The sequence below is a fragment of the Colletotrichum graminicola genome (assembly GCF_000149035.1).
Source record: "Colletotrichum graminicola M1.001 genomic scaffold supercont1.35, whole genome shotgun sequence".
NCBI lineage: Eukaryota > Fungi > Ascomycota > Sordariomycetes > Glomerellales > Glomerellaceae > Colletotrichum > Colletotrichum graminicola.
In genome coordinates this window covers 74217-88151 of record NW_007361039.1, presented here as the reverse complement: position 1 = coordinate 88151, position 13935 = coordinate 74217, and the positions used below count along the sequence as shown (strand labels likewise).

At 56.4% G+C, this 13935-nt stretch overlaps 2 protein-coding genes across 2 annotated transcripts; both read right to left on the bottom strand.

Moving 5' to 3' along the window:
- Positions 1 to 3967: 3967 nt before the first annotated feature.
- GLRG_07948 (fungal specific transcription factor domain-containing protein) lies at positions 3968 to 7004 on the bottom strand (the record flags this gene model as incomplete). Its single annotated transcript, XM_008098633.1, has 7 exons — positions 3968 to 4065; positions 4133 to 5190; positions 5249 to 5500; positions 5622 to 5909; positions 5981 to 6233; positions 6393 to 6719; positions 6905 to 7004. The coding sequence occupies 7 exons, from the start codon at positions 7002 to 7004 to the stop codon at positions 3968 to 3970; spliced, it is 2376 nt and encodes a 791-aa protein (XP_008096824.1).
- A 1874-nt stretch (positions 7005 to 8878) lies between these two features.
- On the bottom strand, positions 8879 to 12117 carry GLRG_07947 (glycosyl hydrolase family 3 N terminal domain-containing protein; the record flags this gene model as incomplete). Its single annotated transcript, XM_008098632.1, has 4 exons — positions 8879 to 10633; positions 10874 to 11516; positions 11571 to 11716; positions 12031 to 12117. The coding sequence occupies 4 exons, from the start codon at positions 12115 to 12117 to the stop codon at positions 8879 to 8881; spliced, it is 2631 nt and encodes an 876-aa protein (XP_008096823.1).
- Positions 12118 to 13935: the final 1818 nt, after the last annotated feature.

The window sequence follows — 13935 nt, the reverse complement described above, 5'->3', positions numbered from 1 at the left end:
CCCGTCAATCCCATTCCCAGCCCCATCCCTTCGCATCGACATAGCAAATGTACCCGATACTATCACGTTTTTGGCCTGCCATTCCCTTCATATCGGTTGCCAACTCTCGGTCGTTCTCCGATCAAAAAAGTCCGACCCCCGAATCACCGTTCTGAAACATTTCATCAGCACACGCTCAACATGCCAAATGCCGCAGTCGACTAGGTAATGTACGGTACTTGTTCCCAGGACCTACCTACCTGCTTACCTACTACACTACACTACGCAGTAGTAGACTCTCTTCTAGGTTCTGCCCTGAGTCCTCGCAGTAGCAGTTGCCCGAAAGCTTTCCATTAACTAAATGCATACGAATACACTACACCGCCAATCCGCTTGGCTCCTTCGGGCATGTATGATATCACCTTGCATGGCAGGCCTGCCCGTCCAATTTCGAGGGCCCCTGCCTCGATAAACAACGCTACAGCCTACTAGTAGTACCAGTATGCATTTGCAGCAGCGGCACCGGCGCCGCCGCCGCCAACCGCCTAGCTCCAGCGGAAAACAGCACGCTACTGCCTAAGACCACAAGGAGCCTTCGAGAGATCCCGCCTCAACGTGACAGCTAGTCGTCTTGGCAGCAACAAAATTTTGAAGCTGTTGCCGTCAGCTCCAAGAACACACTTTTTATGGCATCCTGGCTGCAAGCCTCCCTCTCAGCCCTCGATACGCGTTGCCCAGGGAACGAGGACACAACAGACAGATAACGCAGTCTCCGGACTTCACGATTCCATCGAATCAGCCCTTGTTGGCAAGTGAGAAGCGTCGATAGGAGATGAGATGAAGTCATTGGCCAACAAGAGCTGACAAAGTCCCACTCTTCAGCCGTGATGGCTGGAGAGTGGGCACGCCTACCTCGAAAGCTTGACCTGAAAAGTCCACATATCACTGCAACCATGGATCGGCAAAGTCAACCGAGATCCATGAGCCAGTGGTGTGAGGCAAAGGTGCCTTAAAGTCAAGCTTGAAGAAGGCGGCGACGACGAAGAGTACACAGATGGCAGCACCACACCGAACCCATGGCCGTGGCTTCGCAGTTTCGTACAAGTTACAAGATAAGATGGGACAAGCATTTGCTACCCTCGTCAATTTCTCGTGTCCCGTTCTTGCCAACCCAAAGAGACCGTACGCTGTAAAACGGCGCCAAGCCGTCATGTCATCTCGTTAACAGCCTCGAGTTCGGCCCCTGTGTGGCGCGGGCGTCGGCATGTCTTGCGCCGTCAGTCGTGTCGTCGCATCGATCCGTTTTCAGTCGAACAGGTATTCTGGTATCCGTACGGAGTAGAGTGGCATCGATGCTGGTACCGTTTCGACCAACCAGACAAGTGAGCCGCGCAGGATTCAAATCCTACCAAACGGCACGCGGCCTCTTGGAAAACCCCCCGAAAGATTCGCACCGGGCACACGAGGTCACTTGCCGCTCAGAGAACCGTCTCTAAGCTACTGGTCCGTGTACTTTGCTACAGGACTTTGGAAAGGGGGGGTGAGGGGGGGCGTGTGCTATTTTTCTCGGAGATGTTAGACTTGCCGTCCCAACTTCCAGGCTCATCTCCTTCGACTCCCCAAACAAACTGTATCGAGAGGCGCAGCCAAATAATCTTTCTGGTGACAGATGCAGTTGTTTCTGCCGCAGCGCTCATTCATCTTGGCTTTGAGAAATGCGCCCTTTCCAGACGTGAGCGGGCCTACGCATTGAACCCAAGTGGACCCAAGTTACGCTCTTCGTCCGCGGACTCCCGCAGGACCTAGGTAGGTAGCAAAGCGTGGATTATTACTCGTGGCCGTTGGTGCTCGCTCTGAGGACTCTTCAGCACGGCGTCCGCAATTCACCGATGCCAGAGACGGAATTGTGGACCCTAGAAAAGTTTGACGCGTACGGATACAAAGCTGCGAACACCAACACGCAGCCTTCCCGCCGTCCCTCCGCATTGCCGAAGGCCGAAGGGTCTCGCCTCGTCGTCACTCAAGGATACACGGATGGGCGGAAGGTCGGTTTCGTGGTCTGGTTAGCGAGAAAACATCGACGCCGAGCAAGCCGCAGTGCCGAGATATTACGCGAGGAACCTCTCGACCCCCGGATTGAGTCCGCCTCCTTGGAACGTGGCTGCAACGCAAAGCCTGCACCGCTGACCGACCTCCTGGGTTTAGCTGCCGGCTCGGCCTTCTTGCACTCAGACGGGGGCCTCGGGGCTTTTTTTGTTTTTTTTTTTGTTTTTGTTTTTCTTCGGGCATATAATATGCAGCAACCCTTGGTTGGCGACATGGTAAGGGGCAAGTACCGTGCCAAGCAGGTACTGAGCCAATTCCAAACTCCTTCGTATCTCTCTCGCACCCTGGGCAAGTGATCAACTGCTACGAGCTGCTTCGCCCTTTGCAGAAACGCCGGTGAGAACATGGTGTAGGTACGGATAGTCGTCGGCAATCGAGTCATGGTCAATATGTCACCGCTGGGCCGAAAGCCCTCCCGGCCGGTCCCACCCCTGATCCGATGCATGGCTCTCAATGCGGTTTCGACATCCGCCTGGCTACTCTTCGCCTGGCCCAGACAATGTCGGGACTGCGTTTGGCCCTGGAGGGCTCACCCCGGCTCCTCGCGCCGCTAGATCTGAGGTCGATTACGCTCTGATCTGGGTATCGGAATGCCTGGGGGAGGGCCTAGCATGATCTTGTTGTGTCCGTTCTCTTTCTGTTCAGTTTTTATGAGTAGTCTTTTTCCAGCAAAGCATCCCGCCCAGCCACGGTTCCGATCCCGAACCCCTCCCTCCCGTCGCTTGCTGCAACCACCGGACTCCCCACCCGTCTCGCCGGAGGACCGTGATCTCGCACCGGCGGCGCCGTACAAAGGGGGGGGGGGAGGGGAGGGTCCGCGGTGATGCCGATCGTCAGCGCCAGTACCGGACCTGGACTCCGCCTTGCGCCTTGCGGCACGAACGATCATCAATCACATCACGGAAGGTTTTTGCAAGGAAACGAACCCGTCATCCATGCGCAGACAAGAGACAATCGGCAAGGGGGCTTGTACGAGGAGAGGAGCGCAGCGCCAGAGCTCTCTCTGCAGCCTCCTACCCGGTTGTTGAGAATGACTGGCTCAAGAGGCGACTTCTCCGAGCCAGTGCTAATGGTGTGGCGCGTCACTGGTCATTAAAACCCTGACTTCACAGACCATACAAGACATCATCGCAGCAAGTCGGCGGAATATCGAACTTCAGATCTAGCTCAACTCGACAACACACCTGGGCCATCGACACCTAGCCGCAAGCACGGACCAAACCATCCATTCGCCTCCACTCATCAGTGTTAACCGAACAGTAACACAAGTACGTACACGCGACCATAAGGAGGGATGGCTCCTCCACCGTGACAACCTCAAAATCGTAGACGGTCGCCGTGCATGTGAAAATACAAACAGCGCGCTCTCTCCCTCTCTCCCCCTCCCTCTCTCTCCAAAAGACGAACAAGAAGAGGATGAGGAGGAAACAACACATCGAAGAAGTGAGTAAGAAGCTTGCGACGACGCCGGAATCCACGGCATCGGGGACAAACTTTCCCACCAGGGAAGGAGGAAAATAAAGAAAAAGTCGACCCAGCCTTCCCTTTTACTTTCGCTGCCCAATTCCATTTTGCTCCCAAAACAATAAAATCGGGAAACAAAAATAGGCCGACAAATCAGAACCCTTTCGGACCCCCCCCCCCCAAAAAAAGGGTAAAAGATTATAAAAGTAAAATAATAAAATAAAATAGAGCGCCGTTCTCATGCCCCAGATCCGTAAGTACTCCTCGTAAGTAGTAAGCAGACCCTTCCCCCAAGATTCTGGGTTTACATCCCGGTTCACGGATCTGATGGTTCTTATGTTTTTGCCTTCTGCTTTTCACGTACTCTACTTTTCCTTTGTCTGTGTTTTTTTCTTTCTTTTTTACATTGCGCTTTCCTTCAGAAGTAGTACTGCTGCTGAGGCTGGCCCGGCGGGGGCTGCGCGACAAAGTCAAAGTTCATAGTATCGACGCCGCTATTCCAAGGGTCGGGGGACTCTGCAATGGTTACTGGTCAGCCTTCTCATTCGCCACGCCCACCGCCTTGTGGCTTGTGGCGACTTACCCCACCAAATCGATTCGTAGAGGTCCATTGGCGACATGTATGTCGAGGGGTCCAGGTTCGTAATGTTTTCCATGCTGACGGGTGGGTATGCCATGCTTGGCCTGATTAGCGACTGCGACTCCGGCAAGGAGGGATCAAAGCCATACTTGGGGGCGTACTCGGCGAGGGCGGTGCCGTTCTGCATCTCAGCCATGGCGAGGGCGGCGTCCTGGTGGGGGTCGAGGCCGAAACCCTTACTCACGCCGTCGTTTCCGCCGTTGAGGTTGTTGCCATTGGTGGTGGCCATGGGGCCCATGAGCATCGCCGGCATCGGCGTCCTCGCGCCGCTCGCCGTGCCACTCGAGTCGCTGCCCTTCATCTGCGACGTGCCCATGATAGTGCCGTGCTCGTAGATGTTGCGTAGAGCCGTCAGCGCCCTCCACAGCGGGCCGGATAGCTCAATGTCTTTATCCGTCTTGGGGACGTGCGTCGACGGCGAGTTGACCTCCTTGGCGGCCGTCGCGGACAGCGCGGCGATAAGGTCGCCCTGAAGCTGACGGACCTCGGGGCTGTTCTTGGTCTCGCCCAGAATGCCGAGGAGCAGCGCCGACGACAGTCCGTGGTAAGTGAAGGCCCAGCTGCGGGTGGGGATGACGGAGAGCTGATGCATGGCGAGGAACATGCGGACCGTCTCGGCAAGGTTGTGCTGGCACTTTTCCGAGAGGTAGCTCTTTTGCTCGGGGGTTAGCTTGGTGCAGTCCCGGCGCAGGGCCGGCCGGCAGCAGACGGAGATGACGAAGGATGTATGCAGGCGGACGGCGTAGTGCTGGAGGCGGTCCATGGCCCGCTTGCACTGTTCCTTGATGCGGATGTTGGGGGCGACCATGTTGCGGAGGTTCTCGACGGCCTCGCAGTTGTCGACCATCTGCTCGTAGGTGACGGTCGTCGCGGCATCCGGGTTTAGGCGCCGCGAGATGATGTCGCAAAGGTGGTACATCGTGTCAAGGTAGCCGTACTCACCGGCGACGGTTTGATGCACCGTCGGGATCGGACAGCAGGGAATGTTTGTCATCGGGGGGCTGGTCCCGTCAGCCACGGTGGGCTTGGCTAGCTACCTACGGGAACGGGAGGACTTACCGGTCGAATGACAGCGACGTAAGGGTGTCGTGCCACACGCATGTCCACCACAGTTTCCGGCGGATCATCTCCTTGGACTGTACGTCGTTGCGGGCGCTGTCCCTCCCGTCCGAGGGCGTCGGACGGTGCAGGCCGAGAGACTGCGCCAGCCTACATGTTAGGCCGAGCAGCGCCCATGAGGCCTCGGCCTTCATGTCGTTAAGCAGAACGAAGCTCGTTAATAGGAGAGCTTGGATGGAGTCGAATGTGGGTCTGTTTTAGAAAATTCGGGCCTCAGGTTAGAGGAAAGCTGTTCTCTTTGCCGGATCCAGGCAAGCAAAAACTACAATGGATGGAAAGGAAACTGGGGTTGAGTGAAGGAGAGATGACGGACCTCAGGAGGAAGTTGCCTAGCCTCAGGAAATGGAAGGATATCTGAATGTACTTCTGCGAGTCTCGCGTGCGGATGTGATATGGCGAGTCGTGGTACTGAGATCCCACGGCGAGGAGGGCAAAGAGAATGGCGAGCCACGAGGCCGATACAGGCCTGGGTGTCCTCGTCGCGTTGCTCGCGTTGCGGGCGCGGTCTTCGAGGTAGACCATGAGCTTGGACTCGAGGTCGTCGATGTCGACGACGAACCCCCAAAACTGCTGTGGGGTTTCCTTGTACGTACGGAAAAGCCTAGAGGAGTCAGTCTGGGAGGGGCCGGCGAAAGGGGTTTGGCGTCCAGGAGGAACATGAGGCTCACTCACTTCATGACTTCCCGATCCGAGGGAAGCTCGGCGGAGATCTCCCTCGTCAGGCTGTCGAGGTGCTTGGACGACATGAGCGGGAAGGGCGCCGAGGTGTCGAGACCGAGTATCGAGCGCATGTCCTGACGGATGTCGACACCTTCCTGCATGTCATCGGCGGCCGACTGCTCACGTAGTAGGGAGGGGATGCTGTTCTGCCCGAGATACCGCGTTACGGCTTCGGGGGCCTCGGTCTCTTCCACACTTGCCGCGACTGGACGACGGAGAGGTTGATTAGTATACAACCCGCTGCTGCTGCTGCTGCTACCCAAAAAGGACAAGGAGGCAGTAAACATCAACCCGGAACGGCCATGCTGCAGTGTTGCCGATGATGGCGATGGTGGTGGTGGTGGTGGTGGCAGTGATGACTTACCGATGGCCGAGCGTGACCAGTTCGCGCCGCCGGTTTCTTGTTTCAAGGGAGGCGCGCCCGCGGCGGCGTCGGAGACGGGGTCTTCGGGTGAGTGAGCCCTCTTGCGATTGTTGGCGGACGATGGTGTGCCGTTATCCGCGGCACCGGTAGCGCTGTTGGTGCCTTCGGTGGTGACGGAGCCGGCAGGCTTGTAGTGGGCACCGTGGGAGGCGGTGCGGTTCGGCTTGTAGGAGCATAGTTGCGGGTGCTCGCGCTTGACGCAGTTCTCGCAGGGTTGTTTGTTGTCGCACTTTACCTTGCGTTGGCGACACGGCCAGCATGCTGTGCCTGTTCTGGGTGGTCAGTGGTTGCAAAGTCAACGATGATGGATGGGGTTAGTGGGAGTTCATGATAGGACGATGAGAGACACTGGTGGAAAGAATAGTCATCGCATCTGGGTGATTGGGTAGGGTGAGATGAAAATGGAATCAAGCGGCTGAAGGGGTTACTCATCACGGTCCTTGGGTACTCACCATAGCGGACCTTGCGATGAGAGTGGATGATGCGGTTGGCCTCCTCAGGGGTCAGATCATCGATAGAGAGCTGATCCGGGGTCGATTGCGACTCGGGCATGTTGGCGGCGGCGGTGACGTTCTTGCACCAGACCCAGGAAGGGTCGGGATTTGCGGCGTCAAGCCTAGATGCGTAGGAGCGGGCGATAGAGACGGGGATGAGCTCGGTGGCTGTGAGACGGATTGCTTCTTGGCGCGGAGAAAGTTCTCAAGTGGAGGGCGGAGACGCAGACAGAGAGGGAGCGGAAATGTGGAGCCCAAAAGCCCGCCCGCCGTTGGAATTTACAGTTTACGGGGGGGTTGGACGGAGACGGACGGCGGTCGGGGGCCAACGGGATAAACGTTGGCTGGGCGAACGTTGATGTGCGCAGATTCGGGGGAGGTTTCTAGAGACGGATGTCGCTCGGCACTGTCGTGGTGACTGTTCGGGTTCCGCACGGCCGGGCGAGCGGCGGCGGCAAGTGCAAAGACAGGGCAATGGACACTAAAGGATCGATTGCCCCCTGTCGATTGGGGCTCTTGGCCGGTGGTGACAAGAGGAGCTAGGCGTTATTTGTTGCTTGCGGTGCGTCGTCCAAGAAAAGGTATGTTGTGCAGTATAGATGCAGCTCTTTCGCGAGTGAGAGGGGTTATGGATAGATAGGTAGGTAGCTTGGACACGATGGTTGGAGGAGGTGTGGGAAGAGGCGGGGGGGGGGCTCGAATACCGAGATCCCGAGGCGTGGGCGAGCGAAGAGTGAGTGAGCGAGACGGCAACTACAGGCCGATGCGATGCGACTATAAGAAACACGGCGTTACAATCGTCGCAACCAGGTAGGTTTGTCGGAGGAGGAGAACGGAAAAGGCAACAATTACTGAGAGAGAGTGTGAGTGTGCGAGGGAGAGGGTGAAGGGACCACAGGCTGATCGAAACAGGAGGGGATGGCCAGGGGGGGGGTCTCTTGCTTTGGTAACAAGACCTTGTTCAAATGTCAGTGTTTCTTCAGCGTCCGTCTTCGGTAGCTCGGGGCCCTTGTGTTTTACTTTCCAGGAAGGAAAGAGAAGGAGAGAAAAAAAACTAGAAAAAAAAAAAAAAGACTGCGACGGCAGCCACTCACACACAATCTCTCTCTCACTCGCCTTCCTTCCTTCCGTTCCGTCCCTCACACTTCCATTCAGCCCAACAGCGAATGCCGCCTTGTGATGAGTAAGGAGTCTGCAGTGTGGTGGGGACCGTGCTGGCTGCCCACTGACCACCCCAAGGCTGGAGCGGCTGTCGGATCACCGCCCTAGTTCCCGATAGGGAATGGTTGACCTCACCTGCCAGGATCCACTCTGACGGCTGCCCCACCTTTGGCTGATGTTCCAGTCCTTCCAGACAGCGCATGAAAGCTTATGTAATTGTTTTTCTTCGTCTGGTTGGCTGAACCGTCGTCCCCCCCAGACACCTCGCGTCACCGACGGGGATCCCACGGTGTGCGACGGTGAGTGTCAACACAGCTCGGTCTGACATAAGCATTTCGATGGGCGACGCAAATGACGGGGACAACAACATCAAGGCCGACGCATTGTTCAGGCGTTGATACGGCTTCGTACACGCCGAACAACATCGTGGCAGTCAATTGTCCTTCTACACGTACTTCTCATCTTGCCGCCACATGCACGTCATAGCGCAACGTGCATGGAAATCGTGACGTTCCGCCATCCGAATTGTGGTCCCTGTTGCGTCACTCTATGCGCCTTGCTTGAGTCATTTGCATCTTCATCCTTGGCTTTTGAGCTCTTCCATCTTTACCGATACCGTCATGATATGTGGCAGTCATCATCAAATCAAAAAAATACTCAAGTCTTGCTTGACCTGCCTTCGACACGCATCACCCACCCGCAACAACCAAGGGAAGCCAACGTGGTAATGAACATGATATTAGACTACTACTATTTAACTTTCCCAATTACTTAGAGCGACGCGCTCAGAGGCAACTCCCTCGACGAGCCTCCCACCCACACCTTCTTCGGGTACTTGCTGATGACCCAGTTTTGGCTCACCGTGTCCCAGTTGCTGAGGTCGCGTCTGGTGATGTCCGCCGTGAAAGTGGCCGACTCGCCAGGCGCGATACCAATGCGGTCGAACCCACGCAGCACCTTGACCGGATCATTCGGACCGCCGAGCGAGACGTACAACTGGGCAACCTCGTCGCCGGCAACGTCGCCCTTGTTAGTGATCGTGGCAGTCACAGTGTACAGGACGTCCCAAAGTTGAGGGTTGCCGCCAGGGGCGCCCGATGCTGGGTGCTTGGGCTGGGGACCGCTCTCCAGAGCCTTGGGAGGCAGAAACTCGTCCGCCGTCTGTCCGTACGCGGGGTCGTTGGCCGACTTGCTAATGTCGGTAGTGTTGAGGTAGGGGTAGATGAAGTTGTAGATGTAACGGAACTCTCCGCTCGGGAAAACGTAGGCCGCCGGGTCGGTGCTGTAGTTGCCAAAGGTCGGCGCCTTCTCCGTCACGCCAGTGGTGGGCGTGTACTCGCCTGCCTCCTTGGGGGTTACGACCAAGTTGGAGTATTCAAACGTCGTGTACGAGAGACCAAATCCGAATGGGTAGACGGGGGCTGCGCCAGTGGAGGTCTCGTTGGAACCCGAGGTCGCCCGGTCGAAGTAGCGGTAGTCGATGAAGACACCCTCGCTAAAGTCGTCTTGAGGAGCACCCTCACCATTGTTGGGCTCGTACAGAACATCGGTGCCATAACTCTCGCGCGTGGGACCCCAAGTGAACGGGGATTTGCCTCCGGGGTTAACGTCTCCGTAGAGCACGTCCGTGATCGAATTACCAGACTCCTGACCCGGAAGACCGGCCCAGACAATCGCCGTGATATTGGGGTTGTTCTTCATGTCAGCCAGCAACACAGGGCCGACGGAGTGGATCACGACAATAGTGTTGTTGTTGCCTGCAGCCACGTTCTTGACCAGCTCGTCTCCCCCATTCCAAAGCGTCAAGTTCTGACGGTCGCCTTCGTTCCCACCCACATCGATGTAGCCTTCACCGCTATCCGCATTGACGAAGACGATGGCCGTGGCGTCTGGTTGCGTAACCAGGGCCGTGGTGGCGGCGAAGTCATAGTTGCTGAGAATGCTCTCATACCGAGAACCCTCCGCAACAGCCCGAGCTTGCAGTGCCTGGTCCGGTGTGATGAGGTAGGGGTAGTTCGAGGTTCCGGATCCCCAGCCAGCGCCGAGCGTTCCTTCGTTACAGCCATGGTCGGAGCACCCGTTGGGCCCACTGAGGTTGGGGCCGGCATCCTCTCCGATAACAGCCAGGAACTTGGGCTTCTTCAGCGGGAGAGCGCCCTCATTCTTCAGCAGCACAGTGGCCTTGGCGGCGATCTCACGAATGAGTTTACCGTGTTCCTGACCTCTTCGAACGTCGACATGCTGGTTGATGACTTGAACGTTCTCCTTGGCGTAGTACTGTAGCGGACCAACGGTGTCCGTCGTCCACGAGGAAAAGTTGATCTCGGGTACCTCATTCAGTTCGAAGCCGACCTTAAAGAATGCGGCCATGATGCGCATCGCCATGTCATCGAGCCGGTACTCGGGGAGCGTGCCGTTCAGGACGGCCACGGTTAGATTGGTTCCCCAGAACGTCATGCCAGAGTTGAACGCTGTGTCACCAGGCATGGCCATATCGAGACCGGCAACCGCAGTAGCAACTCCAGCCTGTTCGATTGTCAGTCATAAGTCATTGATGGGAAAGGAAGGCGGGTGGGCATCATCATATGAAATGGAACAAAACCGGGGATACGTACATGCTGCGCTGCCCTGTAAGAAAGTTAGCTACTGAAGTCGGCATCTGATGGAAGGAAAGAGAGTATGAAAGAGGGGATGGAGCTGAGTAGATATGGAACGGAGGTTGAAGAAGTGCTTGTAGGAGGGGCTAAAGAGAATGGAAGGAAGTACTGACCAATCAGACATGATGAATCCCTGGAAACCAAGCTCGTCTTTCAAGATGCCGTTCATGAGCTTGGAGTTCTGGCAGCCATACGAGTTGTTCACCTGATTGTATGAGCACATGAAGGAACCTACCCCAGCAGCCACTGCGTCCTGGAATGGCCACAAATATAATTCGTGGAGAGTTTTGTCATCAATATTCGAGCTGATGGACTCGTCTATGGTGTAGTTATAGCCAATTGCCTCTGGAGCTTGTCTGAAGTGCTCCTGTTCGTTGCCGATGAAATGCTTGGCGCAGGCGATGGCGTGCTGCTGGATTCCCTTGACTGACTCGGCCATGGCAACGCCAGTCAGGTAAGGATCGGACGAAAAGCCTTCCCAGTTGCGGCCGCCGGCTGGTGCACGACCAATAGGTCCGGCAACCGGGGCCAGGACAACGTCGACGCCCTTGGCGCGGTGCTCGAACCCGATAGCTTCGGCTCTGCGGTAGATCAACTCTCGGTCCCAAGTCGCGGCGGCGGTCTGGCCGGAGGGGAAGACCGAGTTGTAGTCGGAGAAGCGGATGCCGACAGGGCCGTCCTGCATGCAAAGGCCGCGGAGTCCCAAACGGGGGACGGAACCAACGTTGCCGACGCACAGGTCTCCTTGCCAACTGTATATTCCTATCAGCATGTGTTCCCATCGTAGTTGATGCGAATTCACTCACCCGACTCCGGTGGTCAAATTAACCTTCTCGAGAAGCGTGAGCTGGGAGACAAAGTCCTTGGCCTTGGCGTAAGCATCAGTCCAGCCGTCGGCATTGGGATCCATCCATGGTGACGGATAGACGGGCGGCGAGTATGCGAGGTCGCGCTGTAAACATTGTAAGTCATCTGAGCGGCTCGAGAGTTGTGACAGGCCGACGGCCGAGCCTGCGAGTGAAAGGAAACGCATGACTGCGGAACCGGGTTCTCTGTGTTGCTAAAGGAGAGAGACGAGACGAGACGCCAATGCGATACGAAATAGAGAGGGAAGACGTCAAAATCGGGATATAACACCGCGGCGGGCCTGCTCGCCACACACAGGCCCGAAGGGAATGGGGATGTCTTGGATTTCCAAGAAGGGCAAGGCTGGCGAGTCGCCAACGACGGCGCCACAGAGAACAACAGACAGACCGAGTAACGTACCTTGTGTAGCTGTCGTTCTGTGGTTACAGCAGCTGCAACCTGGTCAGCTGCCGCCAAGAGGGCAACAGCCAGAGTCTGTGACCTCATTGTATGGCGTTGCTGGACAGCGTAGGCCGGCGATGAGACTGTAGGGGCAGGGCAGAATCGAGGAACAACTACAGTACGAGGTCGGCCCAGTCGATTGATCCTAATCAGTGACGCGGCGCTCGGTAGCACTAACACAAGGTCGTGAACAGGAAGCGCTATGGTTCACTCAGAATGTCCAGACGAACGGCGGGTGCGGCTCCTTTAATGTCAACAGAAAAGTCTGGAGGATCGTCTAAACCAGGGTAGCTAGATCCCCTCTCCAAGCAACGTGCCGAGGGGCAAGCTTCTGGGCCGGGCTCGCAGGTTTACCGGCGTTGACCCGGACTGGTCCTGACCCGATGATGCAACAAGGCTTCCCTGCTTGGAACTTGTGGGCAGATGGTGTTGCCCCACCCCACCCTAGGATGATTCCTGGGGGCCAAGATATCCGTACATACACTATGATGGGTATTGTGCCACTCCCGACTAATGCGCGGGTGTGGGAGCAGCAGTACCTATCGACGTGGAGAGAAAAAAGAAATGGGGTGTGGGAGAAGACGAAGCGGTCAATCAAGGCAGACACACGAAGAGTCAGTCAGATGGGGTGGAAACAGAGGATTGTGTCGAGCCAAGAATGAGTAAGACGATGCTTGAAACAGGTCCTCTTAAACTGACGGGGAGCGTGATAATACAATAGAATCCGGACGAAAACAGAGGACGAGGGGAAAAAAAAGAAAAAGACGTTGCCATGTTTCGCAGAAGTCAGGGACGGCCCGAGAGGAGAGACGAGGGTGATGACGATGCTTTTCCGGGCCATTAAGGTAGTCGCAAAGGTGCAGAGTACCTAGAAAGAATGGGATGGGTACGTCACAATCAAAAAGGGGCCGATCGACGAGGGAGGGTAATGACGGGTAAGGCATTGCCCAGAAGGATGGGAAATGAGCAGTCGGAGGGTCCGTCATTGGGTCCACTGGAACCAGCTGTCTCTGGAGGCTGCAGCCACGGAAGCCGTGCTGGACGTCAACACGGGTGAAAAGAAGGAGAAGATGTCGGGTGGTTGGTGGTGACTTGGAGCAGATGAAATCGGAATTAGGCGTCGTTGATGGACGGGAGGGGAACATGAGAAATGCGTGGGCAGAACGGAGAACGTGGGACACTTGGGGTACGTAGCGGGAAACAAAACAAGCGAAACAGCGAATCGGAACGGGTGGGGAAGCGCGGGGGGGGAGGGCTCTTTCCCTCTTCCCCAAGCCCAGGAAACAAGTTTGGTGGAGGTGGGGAGAAATGGAAGGAAGGAGAGGACCGGAGAGACCGCACACGATTACCAAGTAGGTGGGAGGTACGGCACCATTACCCGCATCAGACAGAATCGTGTAGTTCACCTAGGAAGGGAGTATCTGGCTTACCGGGCCGTCAACCGTCGACCGCCTTTCGCTCATCGGTCGCCCCGGGCATGATGGGGATTTTTGGGCGTAGGCTGCAGATCGGAATTAGAGTCTACCCCACAGCCTCCCTTTCGCGTCAGTGTGTACATTGTACAAATCGTACTGTACGAGGTTAGCACGTCGCTTAAAGCCGTCCTACGGTCTACCCAGTGTATGTATCATTGTCCGTCATGCAATTCACACATCCGAGATGCTGGAAATACGACGTCGATGCAATATGGGCGACTCGAACACGAACTCTAAAGTTGTGCCTGAGTCGGCCCCCTTTTCGCCACGTTTCTTGATTGACCGTCCCATCTCGCAGCTCCATGCTTAAAATCGTTGACTAATCCTTCATCTGAAAGAAGAAACAACCCAGGCCCGCGGGGGGGGGGGGGGGGGACGAAGAAAGAAA